Genomic DNA, 13,520 nt, shown 5'->3' with positions numbered 1-13,520 from the left:
TGCTATGCAGCCTCTGTGCTGCTTATTCTCTTCTATGATGAGGAATACGTCTTCAATGAGGTCGTCCCTGCTGTGGCTAACAAAAAAAATGATATTGGACCTGTAGACCCTGCCTGTTTCGGCCCTTTTCATAAAAGCCAGGTTAGGTCTGATTCCCAATTCTAAAATCCCATTACCCGGTTCGACTCGCCCCATTACTATTTACAACGGGTAAGGTTTGGTTCCTCTAAATTTGGGCACGGATCGGCCCTAGTTACCACTACTGTTGTTGTTGCCTCTAATTTTTAGATTACTGAATGACTCAGTACTAGAGAACTTGTCTCTTCATCACGTAGGTCTTCCCTCTTGTCATAAAATTTGACAAAGGCCAACACCTCCTCAATCCTTCTAACATCAAGATCTCTAGTTTTCTATGTAATAGACACTATGGACTTGAATCTTCTACTCAAACTCATCAACAACTTTTGCACAATTTTTTTCTCACGTACATCTTCTCCTAGTGATTTCAGGCTATTCACTATTTCAAATAACCTAGCCAAATAGTCATCTAAAGTTTCACTATCTTGCATTGTCAAGTATTCAAACTTAGCTCTAATGGCTGTTTAACAACTCTTACTTTGTTGTCTCCTCTGAACTCTCTTCTAAAAATTTCCCAAGTCCCTTTTGTTGTCTTCTCATTGCTGATACGAGGAAATAATTCATCAAAAATTGCCTCTTGAACGAGACTCAATGCCTTGTCATTTTTTATTTTATCTTCCTTTGAAACACCTGGTGCCTCCACTGGGATATGCACAATTTCCTCTTCATCATCTTCAGAGGTTTCACTGTTGCGAATGAGTTGTGCATGGATGCCAAGCTCAACCACATCCCATATATTGTGTGCTATGAGAATGGTTTCCATTTTAACAGACCAAAAATCGTAGTTGGTGCCATTAAAATGTGGAGTTCTTAAATCTTCACCAAATGAACTTAATCCAACTATTTCCTCGAATAAAGCAGCAAGAACCACAATAAAAAACCCACCTTTAAGGTTTTCTGAGTTTCCTTCGAAAATGGATTTCACTCACAATATCACACCCTTCCTCGAAATCAGACCTAGAGCTCTGATACCATGTTGAAATGGTACCAGGCCATGATCTTTTTGTGTTAATTTCTTAAAGAATTTGGTTTTGAAATCTGGGATTTGAAGAACAAAACATAGAGAAGATAGAGTGAAGGGGAGTAATTTTTTCTTAGACTTTTCATTCATCAAAACCCTAGCATATAGATGGCTTGGAGAGATCCTATTTTTTAGGGTCAATCTCAGCCCCCTAGAGCACTAGGAGCTGTGATCATTCCACTTGGGAATGGATCCAACAAACCAGTACATTGACAGGTTAGGAACAAGCACATATGTTCAACTTTCTCTAAATAGAAACTTAACTGGTTGTTGGACATTTTAAACATAACGGCTACTACTAAAAAAAAGGAAACTTTCATCTTCTTCGATTTCTTCAAGTTCATCTACAGGATTTTTCTTCTGCAAGTTGATTTCAAGCCTATGGAAAGCTTAATTCTCAACATATTTGGTCTTTTGAGCTTTGGTTGATTTTCTTGCCGTTTGCAGCTTAGGTATATTAATTTCTTCTTGACCTCTGTTGTTTGTATCTTGATTCTCTTTTTTTTATATTCACTCAAGTTCACCCAAGAAAAAATAGGTCACATTGCTTGATTAAAAAAGACACCACTTGTCCAACAATACGTGAAGAAAGTTAAAGTTCCACCAATAAAATCAATTATTTATAAGCATATGCGAGATCCCTTATTTTTATTATGTTGGATTCACACTCTCAACAACACAAATAACAATAAATATCCAAATTCTATTTTAATTACTTTAAGAGCTTGTTTGGATGTGTTTTTAAATGATCGAAAGCGCTTCTGGTAAAAAAAAAATTAGAACGAAATTTTAGTAAACATGCAAGTAAATCCTGAAAAAAGCACTTAAAGTGGTTCTTGGAAGAAACACATTACTGGTGCTTCTTGCAGAAAGCACTTTAAGTGTTTTTGGAACCCAAAAATATTTTCTCTAAAAGCACTTTCAGTCATTTTAAAAGCACATCGAAACGAGCCCTAAATCATTTATAATAGTGAATCATAAATAGATATATACAATACTAACCAGTGAGCACATTATTTTATTCCTTTCTGTCACCCAAGGGTAGCAGATACGCTCTTCCTCTTCATCCAACAACATTCTCATGTTGGAACCATCCGCCCTAGGGCTGGGTTCGGTTCGAAACGTTTCGGTTTTTTCAAATTCGGTTTTTTTTTTTTTTTTTTCATTCTTCGTCTTCTTCAATAGCAAAAAGAATTCCGAATTGCCGAAAAATTGAATACATTCTTCAATCAATCCTCAAATGCACTTAATAAGATACCTTAAAAACAAACATATGCAACTGGTTGTTGGCAAATTACATCTAAACCAATCAAGAAATTTAGCACCATCGGGAAATAGCCGAGATTTAAGCTGCTCATCAGCAATTAAACAACAATCCTTGCATTTCTTAATTTCCAAGTGAATCAAATTACATTCAAGAAATTTAAATTATGCATTACAACTGACATCTACCATTTCACCATTCTACTACCATGCACAATCAAGAAAAGCAAGAAAAGCAAAACAGGTGCAGCATAAAAACCCAGAAATCGACAAATAAATAAGAGAGATTGGGGATCTTTGGTGAAGGGAGGGCTGCTGCGGGTTATGGTGAAGAGGGTAACGATTCGGAACCTAATCCTTCAATCACAAATTAAACAAATTTACAAGATTGGAGACAAAATCGATGAAATTAATATAGCGAAAGCATCGTTTTCGAACCTGAACTTCTTGAAACAAGCATCGCGACGATGACCCACCGAAAAATGATGAACAGATTGCTGCAAATCCTTGTATAAATTGCTTACAGTTACAGACATTCAAGCGTTCAAAGAAGAAATCATTCGAGCTACAAGAATTCGACGGTGGGAGAGAGAGAGAGGCTAAGAAGTCAGAGAAGATGAAACGTCAGTAAATGGGTGGAAGGCTAGGGTTTTGTGTTTACAAATCTTATAAAGAATTACAGTCCAGAATCAGTGTAAATATTGTACTAATACGAATATAGCAACATAAAGTTTGTTGTCAAGTTGACTGAAGCAAGCAAGCTAACTAGGAGGTAAGGGGTTCGAAACCTCTAGCCTTCAAATTTTAAATATAAATTGGTTTGGTTCGGTCCGGTCCGGTTTCTGGACCACCAAAACCGAAACGGAACCAACCTATTTCGAGTAGCGTAGTCACCCATGCGCTTTTGAGATGTAGATGACCCTCGACCTTAATTGTTGTGGGAAAATAAGTTTTATATACTACGCTAGCTTGCTCATACATACCAAGTCATTACGGTAGGGTGATATAATAATAAATTAACAATAAAACTAACGATATTCTACACTAAACCCTGCTCTAAGGTAAAATAATTTTCAAAAACAATGAAACTAACGCGTTACATATCATTAGAGCAATTTCATCCTGCTAAGGCAAGAATTGCCTATCAATTGGGCAAGGACAGTTATTGCTTTAGTGAATAGTAATTCCCCAAGTGCATCTCCACCAAAGTCAAAATCTTTCTTCGAATTCTTCTTCATAATAATCTTAAGTTCTTACAATGTCTTATAAATTCAAGGAGATTGTTAGAAATCCAAGAGCTAGAGAATGAATTGGTAGATCTTCATGAGTGAGAAAATGAGTTGTTTCAAAATGGAAGAGCAAGAGAATGAAGCAAGTAGACGGAGACCTGAAGTAAGAAGGGAGAAAGCTGCACACAGAAGGAGACATGATGAAGCATGATGGTTGGAGGAAAAATTTTAATTTTAAATTTTTTTTTTTTTGTTGCTATTTTCCATATTTTATTTTTAATTTTTAATTTATTTCTCAACCAAATTAATATTGACAGTTGGAGTACATTTTATTTTATTTTATTTTATTGCAATCCAATAACGCAAGTTGTGCCACGTGCATGGCACAACGGTTATATGACAATATCTCTAATTTTTTAACCCTAAAAATGTCTGCAAAATAGGCCGTTGGAGGATATAGCCATTATCAATCTAAAGGACCACATCACATCACATGTCATAGTCATAGTGTTGGAATTGAATTTTAAATTGGAAATCCAATGGTTCACACCAACCCATATCTCTATGCATATTGCGCTGCAGCGCAAGTCCCATGCGAATTTTTCGCCCTCCCACACGTTAGTCCAGTGTGCATGTATTGCACGCGCCTTGCCGCAAAAAAAAAAAAAAAAAAAAAAAAAAAAAAAAAAAAAAAAAAAAAAAAAAAAAAAAAAAGTAGCTGATCATCATGACGTGTCAGATAGCACTCAAACTAGGGGTCGAGCACGAATTGCCTGATATGTTTGACAAATTTTGGACAATAACTGTCTATTTGCCCGACATTTGGGCATGGGCTGGAGTTGCTGTTAATGGTAAGAGACGTTTGCAATTTTTTTGCAAGACCTACATGATAACAATTATATGAGACCCACTAATATTTTATCGTGTAATTCACATTAATCAGTTATTAGTCAGACGTCCTATGGATAAAATAATGCTAATATTTCGTGTAATTTACTATTAGAAGTAAAAGAATGGGAAGTGGAGGCTGGAGTGAGCTTGTTAATTAGCCTCATCAGCCATGGACTACCTGTGTATTTGATGTTGCTGTAGCTCACCGAAAGCACCATCTCGCCGTGGAAATCAACAATGTGCTTCCTAATTTTGCCCATTTCCTCTTCATATATAGTCATTGAAGGCTGTCTTCCATTTGGCCCCCATTTATCAATAACTCTTTGAATTCTCTGTTGTAATTCCTGCATTCCGTTCGTTTTTAGGGTTAATTACACGAATTTACCCGACTGTTAGGTCGATTTCATATTAGTCCTAACTTTTTAAGATTGTTTAAATAAATTCGTAACGTTTTAAAAATTAAACATCTATTAAGTGTCATTTTCAACTCTTTTACATGTGTAGGAATAGCACAGGGGCGGAGGGACAAAGGGAATAGGATAGGCCTAGGCCATGTTCGTGCAAGCCTCCCCCTATTAACATCTTTCATTATTCTTCTTTACACCCTTCTCCTATTGGTCAATAATACAAAACAATACAAACTATCTCCTATTTAAAATTACAACTCTAAGATTTATTGGACATAAAATCAATAACCTTTAACATTCCAATGGGGTTCGATCTAGTGGATAAAAGCTGGCTAGCTACAAGTTGGGCGGTTCTTCTGAGTATCATCCTTAGGAAGGTCAGGGGTTCGATCATCCGCTTGTAAAAAAACCTCTTGGAGAGAGCTTTCATAAAAACAACGACCCGGCTCGGAGTGGTAGCCCACTACTACCATTTTTTTTTACCAAAAAAAAAAAATAACCTTTAACATTTTGATTAAAAAAAATCTCTTATCGGTAAACCCGTTCACTTTTGATTAAAACAAAAAGCTTCATTGATCTTTCTCTTTCGCACTGCAATCCAGGAGCAGGAGTTCAAGACTCGAAAACTATTTTTCTTTTCATTTCTTAAATTTCATATCTATTGTCATATACAATTCAAACTAATTCAACAAAAAAACAATATTATTTGTAAAATTTATCTTACTTTTGATAAATTTTTAGGGGTGTGCTATCCACACACCCCTTTTTACTTCTCACACACCCCTTGTTAATTTATATCCGTTGATCTTATTCAATTCATCCAATCTGACGGCTGAAAACTAAAAAGATGTGGGAAAACTAAAAAAGGGTGTGTGGATATCACATCCCAATTTTTATTGTTTCTCGTCTATCTTACCTCTTAAGTATTAGAGTTTGGGCTTTCTGATTAATTCTTCTTATTAAATTTAATAGTATGGATAACGAGGTTATCATGCAATCCTTTCAAAATATAAGAGACATTACATTATTAAAAATATGAAATATTATTGATGCAACGTGTTATTATGATATTTTAATTAGTAGTCTTGTAACTATTATTTCTCAATTTTTTGCATTTATAAAAGGCTCATCCTCATATTAAATTCTGACTTCGCCAGCGAAGAATAGGACACAATGGAACTAATATGAGACCGACTCCATCTAGGATCCATAAGATAGCTTCGTAATCTTTGACGACATATATTTATAAACAACCTAAAAAGTTGTAATAATTTTTTGGATGAATCTAGGTATCCCCCGCACGTAGGTGAGGACTAATCTCTTGAGCCGGGTAAAATCTCATTCGAGGGGCAAGCTGTCCTAATGATGGCTGCTCCATTCACAAGGCTCGAACTCGAGACCTTACTTAAGGAGAACAAGCTCCTTACAACTTGAACCATCACGCATTGGTTTGTAATAATTTTCACTTTTGAGTTTGAGACATGTTTTCCCACATTCAAGGATAATACTTATACATCTTCTGATTTTTTTTTTTTTTTTCAAACAACAGATTTTGTTAGATTAGTTACCGACGGGATTTGAAATCACGTCGTCATATAAGGACTCAATACCTTTTCACCAACGTAGTAAATGGCCACTTGCTATTCATTTTTTGATTTGGCTCAATCAAACAACGTTACTATTTTTTGTTTTTAAAGCCCAAAAAAAATATTTTTTAAAACAATAAAAACATGTGTTAAAGTGCACCAAACTTTGATCTTGGAAGCTTGGTGGGGCCATCTACAGTGCCACCAAACCGGTTAACCCAACCGAGTCAACGAGTCGGCCAGAACCAGGTAATCCAAATTGGGAGAGTCGTCACTGAGACAAAGTATGTATTAACGCACACAATAGATCACAGTAAAATAACCTGTTTGGACATTGGAGATAAATTATAACACAGTCAAGAACAAGCGTGCCTTATCCCGGATAATGAAATCCTCCTCTTGTTCCATAAAGAACGCATTAAACTTGTCAATCTCATTGTTCAACAAGTAAACAAATTCAGCCTCAGTTTTGCCATGCTCCAACGACTGCTGCACCAACATAGGACAAGAACTTGTCGCGCCAACCCGGCAACGTCCCAAGCATTTGCTGCTTCAATCTCTTCCCAAACTTCATTAGCTAGGCTTACAAACCTGGTGTTTGGTTACAAAGATTTTGTGGGATGGGATTTTCTTTTTCAGGAGGAGAGAATAGGGGAAGTTTTTTGTTAGGAGGAAGGAAGAGCGGTAGAATATCAGGGAGCATATGCTTGGCGTGATGAAGTAGCTGTTGGAAAAGGTATAAATTGAGTCGTCCAAGTAAAAGAAATGCTTTGGCATATTCGGTTACCGTGTTTGGTCATAGTTATAATGTTAGTGCCGAGAAAAATCATGTTTGACATCCTCGTGAAAATTTACAGAAATGTTACTCTTACCATTTATTTATACCATATTTTTAATAGGAGTCAAACTCCTACATTAGGCGAGAAAAATTGAGTTTTATTGGAGAGATTCCAAGACCCTAAACTAAATCTGAAATTTAGAATGAAGAAATAGTCATGTCAGACAACCTTCTCAGAGAAAAATGAAACGGAGAAAAAAAGGAAGACATGGGCAAATCCTCGACATCCCACGTCAAAAAGTAATAACCATTGAGTTCAATGTAACATAAAACTTTACTATGGCTTAAACTGGTGTATCTTATTCCGTCATACAAAAATATCAAACTGTATCTAATCCGTCGGCTCTTTACTTCTCGACTCTGGCTGACTCCTACATTTGGTCTTCGGGTTGTGGCTGAACAAACGGATCTGAGGCGGGAACTTCGCATTTCTTGCCCAATGCTGTTCCAGAACCTTCCTCACCTGTGCCTGGATTCTCTATTGCCACCGCACCTGAAGTATTTATGGGACCACTTGCCTCCTTCCCATTAAACTCTGAAGCTCCATTCCCAATGTTCTTGTCTGCATTCCCGGCTGCTGGGGATTCACAGTATGTCTGGACCGACTGCAGCAGATTCTTGATTTGCTCTATAACTGCATTTTGGCTTCCGTCTTGACACACTGCTTGTGCTCCTTGAATCAGTGAATCCAGTTGATTCCAGATTCCGCTGTTTGTTCCTTGAACTGGTGCCACAGCAGATGCTGGTTCTGGAGGTGCTGCACTCCCTTGTGCTAGGGTTTGAGAGAGCACGTAGTTCACCAACAGTTGCGCCAAGGGGGCCTGAGGATCATTGACAGCTTGCTGGACCGGGCGGGCAGCTGAAGTTGATGCAACAGTTAAGTTAGGTGGGTAAAGTGCTTGAAGACCCACATCTCCATACAAAGCACGGTGGCCTTGAAACCGCTTGAGAGTCGCTAAATGTTTTTTACCGCTCACGTGACTATCAAAAACCACCTGTGACTCACATTTGACATTGCACAATTCACATATAAAAGGAACTTGTTTTGGTTTGGGAAGCTCAACTGGTCTTCTGGATCCGTCATTAGTCCTTATATACTTTCCCCCTCGACCCCCTCGCATCCTACGCTTAGAACCACGTCCTCGGCCTGCAAATTGACCGCTGGAGTTGTTCCCAGGTTCTGCAAAAGCTTCAGAAGTTGCGCCCATATCTTTCTGATCTGTTTCATTTCTATTATCATCAGTAACTACTCCAGATATTATATTTTCTTGTAAGGGTTGTTCATCCTCAAATCCCTTAACTCTCACAGGGTTATCAACTTCTGGTTTTAATTCAGTGTTGGGCATTTGAGCATTCTGCTGTTCAGTATTGACTTTGTTGCGTTTCTGCAACTCCTCATGTACCAGCATATTTTTTTTGTGTCGCTTTCCATTTTTATGCTGCTCAAGGATTTCAGGAGTGTTGCAGTCAACCCTACAAAGTTCACACCAAGCCAAACGAGGAGGTCGCCAGAATGAAGCAGAAGACACTTGTGTTGGTAATGGTGCCTGCCCAGGAACCAATGCTGAAGGTGGCTGCATTAAAGCAGCTACACCTTCAGCAAGTACAGATGCTGAATTTGGATTGGTTGATGCAGCACCATACTGTTGAAAGTGCCTACCACCACCCTGGCCACGTCCCCTACCACGGAAAGGGGCTACTGAGCCATCTGGTCTAGAACCATTGTAACCAAAATGGCCCTGACCACCCCCCCGGAAGGGCCTATTACCCCTCCTACCTCCACCTCTATATGGAGTTTGCCCAATCTGCATAATAGCATTTAAGGATAAAACAGTCCATGTAATGGTTTTATTACTAATGCAGCACAGAAAAAGAAGATGAAACAATAACAACTATGAAATAAAATGCACAAAACAAGCACAAAGATAGATAAAAATCACAACTGAAGATTCAGAATTCTTATATATATTACATTGGAAAACATATATATGAAAGAAATGCTAAAATCAATCTGACTGAATGTTTAGGTAATTTCTTATAAGAGGTATGCCTGGGACATGAATAAGGATTCAATTCAAAAAAGCAAACCACGTTAACCAATGGCACCAAAATAGAGAATCTACGAACCAGATGCCTCAGATTCATTAAAGAATTGTGATCGTTGCATCAGTTACTAAATTAAAAAGAAGGTGAGTTATACTGAATTATAATCAGAACAGGTAAGTGTTACATACTTCTCACAAATTGGGAAAAGAGTGGAAACAAGTCTTCATCAGGCCAAATGATAACAGCAGAAGCTTCAAAAATATTACATCACGTGCACACCAATACAAGTTATATCCATCGTAATGTATGATGTGCTAATATCCTGTAAACAGTTTATCAAAGGGAGTCCAATAACAAACGACGAATCTAAAGTTTATACCAATTGAGGTAAATGTATCTTAGATCGACTTAATATTCACCAATTACGATAAAACCATTGTGTGATAACCTGAAAGCCTAAAATCACTTGTAATTACTGAGAGATCCAATTGCAGATCCTTTTCTTAAAAGCAAAATATCAAAGACCAAAAGACCACCAAGGCTACAATAGTTTTCTGAAAAGCAACCTGAGATGCAATTTCACAGCAGAAAAAGAAAACTACCATAGTCAAGAGAGATCTTGATACAAATACACTGTCTATATATTGCTTTGGCATGGAGAACACGCACACACCATTAATGTCTTTGAGAATCTTGATGATGAAAACATTAATGTCTTTTGAGGAAATGACGTGCAATCAATTGATGAAGAAATGCATTTTTTTCAATCGGATTCTGTGACTCAAGTTCGACTCCTTTTGCTTAACTAGTTAACGCTTAAAAACTAAATAGTACTAATTTCTCAAGATACCAACTCCATATCGAAAGCAAAAAAATTCCATAAATTCACTCCCACCCACTCAACTATCCACTTACAAGAATTTCACAAAATCAAAGAAGGCATTCAAGATAGAAAACACATAACATGTTCTAAAACAATGTTCACATTCTACAAATAAAATAAAATGCAAAAATATGTCCAAATTCCAAGTATATTATAAGCATCAAATTCATAAGATTGATCCAGATAAACAGAAAAGACATCACATTTATGATAAGAACATGAATTCCCAATGCCTAAAATAAATTAAAAATGTTAAATTGAACCAAAACCACGAAAGCGAACCACTTACAGGCGGTTGTGCAGCCCGCTGCGCTGCCTCGATGTTCCCAGTTAGCTGCGAAAGCGCTGCCACGGCCGCCGGATTCAACCCACCATAGCCCGAACCAGAACCCGAATCCACCTGCTGCTTCTGATCCTCCGCAACCCCATGTGGGTAATACGCATTCCGCAAATGGGTGGGGTCAGGATCTGCCGTGTGTGGCTGTTCGGCTGGAATTGGGACCCCGGGAGGATGAATGGAAGTGGGTTCGTGATGGTATTGATGGTGGTGGGCGGTGGCGTAATCTTGGGAGGTGGTGGTGGTGGGGGTGGGATTGTAGTATTGTTGGTATTGTTGTTGGTGGTCGTATTGTTGGGGGTGGTTGTAGGGATAATAGGATTGGTAGGATTGGTCGTAACATTGGATTCTTGAGGGGTCGTAGGGTTGCTGCTGCTGCTGGCGGTATTGGGATTGATCTTCTTGGTGGGTCTGTGGGTAGGAGTAATCCATGGCGATGGTGTTTCTGTATTTCCTTCTGCTGAGACAGATCTTTGTGCTCCTACATATGAGATGACACCTTTGTTTTCTCTTGGGGACGGGATTTGTGTCTTTATTTTTGGGAAGCCATATTTTACTTCTTTTCCTTTTCCTTTTTTCTATTTTATGTCGTTGTTCATCCAATCCTAGTCAACTTTATATCCATTAGATTGACAAGTAAATAAAATAATATTTTTTAAATTCAATTTTTTTAAGTAAAAGTTTTTCAATTCAATCTTGACTATTAATTTTTGTACTGCTAAGTAGTCCAGGTTATTGAAGAAAAATTACACTAAATATAGCCAAATTTGAATTATATGATTTCACTTATAAGTAAAGAAGAATAATAATATTAAGAACGGAATTCAGGCCATCAACATAATGGAATCTCCTAAGCAAGTACCGAATTCTCTGTCTATGATAGTCAAATATGAGACCTCACAACTATAGGTTAAGAGAAATATTGAAATATCAATATATTTTAGTACTAATGGATTTTTTTGTCAATCAATTACATTTCACACTTGTTAGGTTTTGACTGACAAAATGGGCCATGATGTATTGAATTCTTATATTGGACCAAGAAATTTTGAAATTGTGTTAATTTATGTCTTCTAATTTGTCTATTTAGTTTTTGTCCAATTGAGGACCTCAGAATCGTAGGACTTATTTTTGAGTTGATGTGGAGGGCACACTTTCACCACGTGGACCAAAATTAGTTATCATGGAGATTCGACTTCCCTCAGTGATTAATTTGTAATCCAAAATAACAACTAATGACAGAGTTTGGTCCTAATTGTGGGAAAAGGATCCTCTCCGGATCCTTTCCACCAAATTCACCAATTCAGGCTCTTGAAATTTGATCCAACGACTAAAAACAAGGGCCTCCTTTAAAAGTTGTAATAACTTTAGCCGTTGGATCAAATTTCAAGGATCCGGATGGTGGATTTGGGGGAAGGGATCCGGAGAGGATCCCTTTCCCTAATCGTATTAGTGTGGCTTCCATTCAACCTAGGAAATGTCTCACATATGCCAAATCAGCAATGTAACAAAGTATAATACAACGATAGATGGAAGCCGTAAATGATATGATATTAAAATCTTGTGGTACAATGTGAGAAAATTAAAACTCCAATACCTATTTTAAAATTACCTAAAATGGATGGAAGCATATTTTGCCACTTAGTACTACAGTCTAGTAGTATATCTCCACTTGTGAGTGTGAGCTCTTGGGTTTTAATCTCATAGATGACGAATTTTATGCTAATTTATTAAGTTCGATCCATAATATAGCTAAACCCTAATCTCTCTCTTAGTGCAAATATTATCGTTGTATTAAACAAATAGAACATATTTATTAGTTATTCCCTTTTTTTCCACAGGCGGAGCCACCCACAAGGCTAAGGTGGGATGTAGCCTAGGGAGGTTTTTTGTAAGTGTAATGTTATCCACAAACCCATTTTTATTTTTCACACATCTCTCTTCATTTTTGACCTTTGGATTGAATAAATTTAAGAAGATCAATGGCAAAAATTAATAAGGGTGTGTATGAGGTAAATATGGGTATGAATAGGCTATTCAGAATAACACTATCCTTTCTTAAACTCATACTTTAATGGCTTATGTTAATGCATGTAGCCTATATAGCCTACTCAATTTCAATATAGGTTATTATTTCATATATCCTAGTCGTTAAAGAAAAAGACTATTTACTCCATGCGATTTAGGCTCTATGCTTCTTACCCAAGAAAGAAAAAGAATTTTTTTAGTCCACAATTAAATCCCTATCTCTGCAATTCCTTACTGTCCATTGCGATTTTTCAATGAATGTAACCTTTGGTACATTCTTAATCTCTTTATTTACATTTTTTATTATTTATTTAGTAGGTAATATTATTTATACGGTCCTTGAATTTGTCAGTTAGGGTTATGATTTTGAGAATAATTTATATTCTATTATTATTCTTTTATATTGATTATTATATAGTTTTTATAAGCAAAAGAAAAAATAAACATATGATTTTATGGTATTAATTTCAGCTAGCCCACCCAAGAAAAAAATTCCTAGCTCCGCTCTTGTTTTTTTCCTTAAAATATTGATTTTGACAACATGCTCGACAAACACAACTAGCAAACTCTCCAAGAAATATTTCAATGTTTAAAATTATAAAATCAATTATGAGATTTATAGCTCAGTTAGTTAAAAATATTTATTTTTGCACCTAAAATCTAATGTTCGTGTCCTCCCTCTCCTGTTATCAATCACTTGAAAATAAATTATTGTCATAAAAAAAGGGTTTTAAAATCATGAAAAAGATTTAGCTATTTTTCAAAATTTCCCTTTCTATATTGTGTGATGGAAATCCTTCGTTCTGAAAAAATATATATATTTACCTAAATGTTTAAAACACGGCTTGGCTTT

The 13,520-nt window shown here is 36.7% G+C and overlaps 1 protein-coding gene across 1 annotated transcript; it reads right to left on the bottom strand.

Annotated features, from left to right (window-relative positions):
• Window positions 1-7,628: 7,628 nt before the first annotated feature.
• Window positions 7,629-11,217, bottom strand: LOC148698593 (uncharacterized). The gene is made up of 2 exons (XM_088684106.1): window positions 10,592-11,217; window positions 7,629-9,178 (listed from the first exon to the last, which is right to left on the bottom strand). The coding sequence occupies exons 1-2, from the start codon at window positions 11,069-11,071 to the stop codon at window positions 7,745-7,747; spliced, it is 1,914 nt and encodes a 637-aa protein (XP_088540232.1). The 5' UTR covers window positions 11,072-11,217; the 3' UTR covers window positions 7,629-7,744.
• Window positions 11,218-13,520: the final 2,303 nt, after the last annotated feature.

This window comes from Pyrus communis, chromosome 2 (genome assembly GCF_041283825.1).
Source record: "Pyrus communis isolate YQ-2024b chromosome 2, ASM4128382v1, whole genome shotgun sequence".
NCBI lineage: Eukaryota > Viridiplantae > Streptophyta > Magnoliopsida > Rosales > Rosaceae > Pyrus > Pyrus communis.
Note: the sequence above shows the minus strand (reverse complement) of the source record. Positions and strands in the feature narration are given on the sequence as shown.

What these genes read in the sequence shown, in the direction of transcription:
- LOC148698593 (XM_088684106.1), bottom strand. Translation starts at nt 11,071, where the DNA reads ATGGATTACTCCTACCCACAGACCCACCAAGAAGATCAATCCCAATAC. An exon ending in AGCGGGCTGCACAACCGCCT is followed by an intron (nt 9,179 to 10,591) that starts GTAAGTGGTTCG and finishes GCTATTATGCAG; the next exon opens with ATTGGGCAAACTCCATATAG.